The sequence below is a fragment of the Rutidosis leptorrhynchoides genome, chromosome 6 (assembly GCF_046630445.1).
Source record: "Rutidosis leptorrhynchoides isolate AG116_Rl617_1_P2 chromosome 6, CSIRO_AGI_Rlap_v1, whole genome shotgun sequence".
Classification (NCBI taxonomy): Eukaryota; Viridiplantae; Streptophyta; class Magnoliopsida; order Asterales; family Asteraceae; genus Rutidosis; species Rutidosis leptorrhynchoides.
This window is the reverse complement of record NC_092338.1, coordinates 98,936,057-98,943,639: the sequence shown is the minus strand read 5'-3', so window position 1 is coordinate 98,943,639 and position 7,583 is coordinate 98,936,057. Positions and strand designations below refer to the sequence as shown.

At 37.6% G+C, this 7,583-nt stretch overlaps 1 protein-coding gene across 1 annotated transcript; it reads left to right on the top strand.

Annotated features, from left to right (window-relative positions):
* The first annotated feature begins 317 nt into the window (after nt 1–317).
* On the top strand, nt 318–2,072 carry LOC139852855 (cytochrome b5-like). The gene is made up of 3 exons (XM_071842192.1): nt 318–571; nt 1,275–1,341; nt 1,709–2,072. Exons 1-3 carry the CDS (start codon nt 491–493, stop codon nt 1,957–1,959), a joined length of 399 nt encoding a protein of 132 aa, XP_071698293.1. The 5' UTR covers nt 318–490; the 3' UTR covers nt 1,960–2,072.
* Nucleotides 2,073–7,583: the final 5,511 nt, after the last annotated feature.

Here is a 7,583-nt window from a genome sequence, read left to right as displayed (position 1 = left end):
ACGGAGTAAAAAGACTATTTTACCCTCACATGCAACTCACATGATGGGACTTAACGTTCGATTTGGATGGAAAGTTGAATGATGGGACTTAACGTTCGATTTGGATGGAAAGTTGACGGAGGGACTCGGATTACAAAATTAAAATAATTAAGGGACGCGAATTGCCAAATTAAAAACCGAGAGACGTCGTTAGCAATTTGGTGTATAATAGAGGGACCAACTAAAAAAAAAAAAAAAAAGTGAAAATAATACTAGTAATTAATTAAAAAATAAACAAAAAAATAGACGTCGTCACCATTGCCATTCCCTCACCAACCCTTCAAAATTCCCCACCTAAAACCATCTTCAGCAGCCAACCACATTTGATACTCTCTTCTAAAACAGCTAGTCTTGTTAGTTGGTTGTTAACTTGTTATAGAAAGGGGATCACAATTTAGGGCTAAGACTCAGATCTATTTCTGTTTTTTTTTATTGTGGGCGATATCTTCAAATGGGTAAAGTTACCTACACTTTGCAGCAAGTTGCTGAACACAATGATCCCAAAGATTGCTGGCTCATCATCGATGGCAAGGTTAACTATACTTATTTATATTTATTTTATATTATATATATACACGCATCATCATCTGTTCACTTGATTCATAATAAACCTTAAAGTTGCTTACTTTATTCAAGATTCACGATTGAATAGCTGAGTTGACTTGATTTAAATCTTGACTTGTGACATGGATGAAAACTGTGTTAGTTTGATTCAGCGTTTTCTTTTTTTAGAATGTATTTAAGGATCTGATTGTTTTGATAATTAGTTGATGATGAGTTTCTTTGGTTGCTAAATTGTGATAAAATTATTTTTATTAATTGATGATTGATAGTGTTATTACATCACATAATTCGAGGGTTTATGTTGATCTGGATAGTGAAGGATTCTTTGACTTTTTAGTCAAAGTAAGTGGATTGAAAAATTAGGATTTTGATATGAAACTAGTTACAATCATACAACAGGGCTTAATTTAATGTTTAGTATATGTTACGGTTTAAGATTAGTGATTATTATTTGACTTGACATATGGATTGATAAAAGTCAAGTCTCACTTGACAGCACAAAGTTTAAAAATTCATGGACCACAGAAAATAAGATTTCCAGTGACTAATGATGGATTTACAAACATCGTTGAAATACACAACTGTTTTTTGCATTCGTGTGTATATTGTCCTGACTCATATGCACGCAGTAAGACGTTTTGATTAAATGTTGGTCTAATTTGTTGGCGCAGGTGTTTGACGTGACAAAGTTCTTGGAAGATCATCCTGGTGGTGATGACGTTTTGTTGTCGGCGACCGGTACGACACTCTTGTATTTTTTTTTCTTCTAATTTTGTATGCATAAGGGATATATGTGAAAACGAAAAACTAAACAAGGGTATATAAAAAAAGATTAGTGTTTTAGCTACTTACAACTATTATTTTATACTATTACTATAACTTACATATTCTATTTTCGGGAATCAAATCGAAAATATTCATAGTGCAAATGTAGCAAGAAATACTCCCGTTCACTGGGAGGCTGAACATGAAAAACCTGAAAACCTTATATGTTTACCCGTATTGCAAATCTAAGTAGCTTAAATGTAACAGAGTATTTTTGGTTGTTAGTTTCGTATTGGCTGTTGTTAGGTTTAATAATGTGTGCATACTATTAACTTTGCAGGAAAGGATGCGACCGATGATTTTGAAGATGTGGGCCATAGCTCAACTGCTAAAGCAATGATGGATGAATTCTATGTAGGTGATATAGATACGGCAACAATCCCTTCAAAGGTTGAGTACAAGCCTCCAAAGCAGGATCATTACAACCAAGACAAGACGTCCGAGTTCATAATCAAGATTCTGCAGTTCTTGGTTCCATTGGTGATCTTGGGAGTTGCAGTTGGGATCCGATTCTACACCAGATCAGTGTAAAATTGTGATCTTGGTGCTTCAATTCTGTTTCCAGTAAGTATGTTGTTTAAGTTGTCTTCTTTTCGTTTTGAATCTTGAAAATGTTTGATCTAGAAATGAAATGATGGTTGGTTATGGTGAATTTAAGATGGTACTGTCCTGCAGCTTTTTTTTTTCTTTTTTTCTTTTTTCTCATTCTTATTATTATTATTATTATTATTATTATTATTATTATTATTATTATTATTATTATTATTATTATCATCATCATCATCATCATCATCATCATGGTCATCATCATGGTCATGATCGTTATCATGATCGTTATCGTTATCGTTATCGTTATCGTTATCGTTATCGTTATCGTTATCGTTATGGTTATGGTTATGGATGCCGCTGCCGCTGCCGCTATCTCATCATCATCATCATCATCATCATCATCCCTAATCCCTATATTATGGCGTCTATTTTTTTTTATTTTTTTTTTTAAAAAAAAAACTTTTTCCTACTTAAAGGTCGGAGGTCCTCTCGGAAGCAATCTCTTTATCCGTCGAATAAAGAGAGAGATGACTTTCTCTACTCTTGAGAGTGTTTTCACTCTGGGTGTAGAAATGACTTGTCTTTATTCTCGGATAGGGGAAGGATTATCTACATCTCACCTCCCCATACACCACTCATGTGGTATTGGGTTACGTTGTTGTTGTTGTTGTTGTTGTTGTTGTTGTTGTTGTTGTTGTTGTTGTTGTTGTTAATTATTAGTCTTGTGCTTTTTTTATTGAATTGAACGTAGTTCAAGTGGATATTGTTGAGCTATTGGTGCCCTCAAAATCTCAAATGTAGCTTGTTTTGTAAATGGGAACTTCTAGAGGTGGAAAATTTAGTTGCAAATGAAATCGTGTTCCAAATCATATTGAAGAACAAACGATTGAATATCTTCAAGAAAATCGAATGATAAAATAGGCCAAACAAGAATACAATCAAAAAACGGCTAGGCTTAAAACTAGAAAACGGAAACACCCTAATAGTAGACCACTAAAGATCTTTCGTGATAATTCGATTGTGGTGTTCTTTTTAAACAACAAAAGTGGGAGTCAGCAAGGGCTTCAACATAAATACGTTATAGATCATGTTCGAAAGGAGGATATTATCATTGTGCTTATTGATACTCCGTCAATGATCGTTGATCTAATGACTAAAGGCTTACCGGCTAAAGATGCAACTCATATCGTACTTGTTAATCCTTCGTAGATCTTTATTTTGCGCTAATAGTAATGTCTAGAGATAAGATACTTTATGCTAATATTAATGCTTTTAACATGTGTCTCTATGACGCATGTTAAAAACATTAACTAATCTTAAATTTTTCTTTTCAATTTCTTTTACATTGAATGTAAATTTTTTATAAACTTCCATGTTTATTGAATGCATTTTTAAATATTCATAGAAACATCGACTATAAGAGCACTCTCAATGGTACTCGTGAATGAGTTGTCAATCTCATGTCAATTAATGGGCACCATTGGCAGCAACTAGTCAATCCTTAGCCAATTTTTTGTCAATTATTTTCGTGATGGATTTCGTCAATTGTTAGCACATTTGATCACAAAGGCCACAACTATTGTTTGTTGTACTTTGTGTATCAAGACATGTACATTGTATTTATTACTCCGTAATTAATATAGTGGGTCCATGTTAATTTGAAGAATTGTGTGATAGTTAAGAGTGAAATGTGATGAGTTAGTGATAGGAATGAAATGGGAAGAAAATAGTGATGTGGTACTGATGTGCCAGTGTGTTAATTTGAAGAAAGACGTCATGATTGGGAGCGCTCTAATAAATTATTGTTAAATGTCATATGATACATTGGAGTAAAACCCTTAAAAAATGGTTCTGTTCTCTCCTAATAACCTAAATAATATTAAAAATGTAAATCGATTACACGTTGGAAAATAGTCTGCATCATTTTTGTCAAAAAGAAAGTATATGGCCATGTATATCATCTAATTATATAGACCTCAAATAAAATGTGTGTATAATAGAACATACATGGTGATAGAAGTGTTCATATCAAGTACCAGAATATTATTTTTAATATTTTCTTGCATCTGATAATTGGTATGCAATGCATGGCAGTATGGTGAATCATGTGAGTAAGTGCACATTTTCTTGAAGGCCTACTTACGATACCTGATCTAGTCATCTGGCCATGATTGATGATTTTGTTAAGGCTAAAGTTTTTTGTTGGATACTGTACTCAAATTGATTGACTAGGCTTCATAATTAATGTACTGAAAAGGTAAAAGAATCTTGGTAAAAACTTTCAACTCTCAAGTCTGAACATTACTGAATACCGACTGTTTGAAATCACATGTGCAATTGTTCATTACTTTTTAATCCTTTTCAGTCTTTTAAAAATGATTATTCGGCTATAGATCAAGTAATACGGGTAGTTAGGTACAAATTGGTGGTTTGATTGTTTCATGTTTTAGTCTTGTTTCGTACTTTTGGCTTGGCACTTGTGTCGTTCTAATTATATATTGTTGGAATTTTGATCTGGTTTGACCCGAATCTAACCCGCTCACTAATTTCCTTCCACTAATTTCCTTCATTTTCTTTGAAAGAGTCACTGACGGCCCCCCATTAGTGGAACCACCCAATCATATCCAGAATACACCTAATCCGGAGGAAACTCATAACCAACAACAGAGCATATTGTCACGGACTTATCTCGATAAGCTCACGTGCGGCACTTAGTCTCTACTAAGTCAGCCTTACTCGGACCTTAAATGTTTCAAGTAACCAAAAGAGAAAATATTATAGAACAAGTGGAATTGAAGAAAATACTTATATTGCTTGAGAATGCTTTACAAGAGAGAATGTTTGAGATTTGAGGTGTGGTGTGCCAAATGAGGCCACCCCTATTTATACTACTCTTACATCAAAATGGATGGCTATGATCTAAGTACTAGAAACTTCATGACCTAGAAATATCTATGGAGTTTCCATACCATTCCATGGAAGAATCAAGGAGAGAATTCTAGATATCTTATATATGCTTCTTGGGCCTTCCATGATTTGGGTTATAATCTTAGTGGGTTGGGCCACAAAGTTGTTGGGTTGTGACATTCTCCCCCACCTAAGCTCGCGACGTCCTCGTCGTGTGATCCTCGTGATACTTCTTGATTTTGTCTGTGAACTGCCATAATAAGTCTTCGGCTTCCCAGCTTGCTTCACTATCGGGCAAGTTACGCCACTTAACTAGGTATTCTCTATAGCTCGGCACACCTCGTCTCCGTACAGTTCGATGCAACAAGATACCTTCCACCTCACGATCAAACGAAGTCGCAACTGCCATTGGTGCACGTTTGGAAACTCCTCGTTCTGGGTTTTCCTCGTCTCCATGATAAGGTTTTAGAAAACTTACGTGAAAGACTGGATGAATCTTTAATTTGGGCGGTAGTTGAACTCGATAAGATACATTCCCAACACGTCCAATTATCGGGAATGGGCCTTCATATCTCCGGATCAATCCTTTGTGCACCTTCCTAAATGTTTTGAATTGTTGAGGTAAAAGCTTCACCATCACTTGGTCCCCAACTTTGAACTCAACATGTCGTCTTTTCTCATCCGCCCATTTCTTCATTTTCTTGGCCGCCTTATCTAGTGATGCTCGCGCCAAGTCGGCTTGTTCGTGCCACTCCTTCATCGTTCTATAAGCGGCTGGGCTGTTTCCATCATATGAAGCGGCCAAAGCATTCGGGGTCAAAGGTTGGCGTCATGTCACCAACTCAAAAGGACTCTTCCCCGTGGACTCACTCCTTTGCATGTTATAAGAGAACTGAGCAATATCAAGAAGCTTAGCCCAATCATGTTGATTTGCACTTACATAGTGTCGAAGATAGAGCTCCAATAGTGCATTCACCCTTTCCGTCTGTCCATCCGTTTGGGGATGAAAACTCGTAGAGAAATTCAAGTCTGTCCCCATGATCTTGAACAACTCCGTCCAAAAACGCCCCTTGAACCTCGGATCTCGATCACTTACTATCACATGCGGTATCCCCCAATACTTCACCACATTCTTGAAAAATAGTTTTGCGATTTCATCCGCGGTAACTTCGGATGATGCGGCTATGAAGGTACCATACTTAGAAAACCGGTCTACCACGACTATAATACTCCCACACCCTTCCGACTTGGGTAAGCAAGTAATGAAGTCCATGGAAACACTCTCCCATGGTCCTTTCGGTGTAGGTAGCGGCTGTAATAGTCCTCCTGGTTGGCGTTGCTCTATCTTGTCTTGTTGGCATATTAGGCATGTCCGCACGTACGTCTCTACGTCGTCTTCCATCCTTGGCCAATAATAAGTGCCTTCTACTAATGCCAGCGTCCTCTTGATACCTGGATGACCAGCCCACTTTGAATCATGACACTCCTTCAAGATTGTCCGTCTAAGATCACCCCACTTAGGCACATATAACCGGTCTCCTTTGGTGAATAATAGATCACCTTTGAGCCAAAACCTTCGCGTTTTCCCATCTCGAGCCAATCCAACAAGGTTTTTGGCTATAGGATCATGCTCTAATCCCTCCTTTATACGATCTTGAAGGAAGAATTGGGGTTTTGTGATCGCTGCAAACTCCGCCTTACGACTTAGGGCATCAGCTACCACATTGGATTTCCCAGGCTTATACTCCAACACATAGTCAAATTCGGCTAAGAAGTCTTGCCAACGAGCTTGTTTGGGACTCAACTTCTTTTGGGTTTGAAAATAACTCGTTGCCACATTATCCGTCTTGATCACGAACCTTGATCCCAAAAGATAATGCCTCCATCTCCTCAAACAATGAATAATCGCTGTCATCTCTTTCTCTTGGACAGTGTACTTCCTTTCCACCTCGTTAAGTTTTCGACTTTCGAATGCGATTGGGTGACCTTCTTGCATTAGAACTCCTCCAATAGCAAAGTCCGATGCGTCTGTGTGTAACTCGAACGGAATGGTCACATCCGGAAGTCTCAACACCGGTTCTTCCATGACAGCTCCTTTCAAATCCTCGAATGCTGCTTGACATTTCTCATCCCACAACCAAGCTTTATTCTTCTTTAACAATTCTGTCAATGGAGCCGCTTTCGCCGAGTATCCTTGATAAAACGACGATAGTAGTTTACTAAACCAAGGAAAGATCGTAAATCAGTCACCTTCGTTGGTGCCTCCCACTCTTGAATTGCCTTGACCTTAGCCCCATCCATGAGTAACTTCCCATTTTTAATTCTATGTCCAAGAAAATCCACCTCCTCTAATCCGAATGAACATTTCTCTAGCTTCACATACAACTCGTTGTCCCTTAGTACTTGGAATACTTGCTTCAAGTGCCTCACATGATCTTCCATGGTGTTGCTATACACGACTATGTCATCCAAGTACACCACGACAAACTTGTCGAGGAACGGGTGGAATAATTTGTTCATCAAAGTACAAAATGTGGCAGGGGCATCGGTTAAACCAAAGGGCATGACTAGGAATTCATAAGCGCCATACCTCGTCACGCATGTGGTCATAGCCTCATCTCCTTCGGCAATTCGGACTTGATAATATCCCGATCTCAAGTCTAACTTGGAGAAGTATCTCGCCTTCCCAAGTTGATCGA

Coding starts and splice junctions, on each gene's coding strand:
- LOC139852855 (XM_071842192.1), top strand. CDS start 491: ATGGGTAAAGTTACCTACACTTTGCAGCAAGTTGCTGAACACAATGAT. Junction 572..1,274: donor GGCTCATCATCGATGGCAAG/GTTAACTATACT, acceptor TTGTTGGCGCAG/GTGTTTGACGTGACAAAGTT. Junction 1,342..1,708: donor CGTTTTGTTGTCGGCGACCG/GTACGACACTCT, acceptor TTAACTTTGCAG/GAAAGGATGCGACCGATGAT.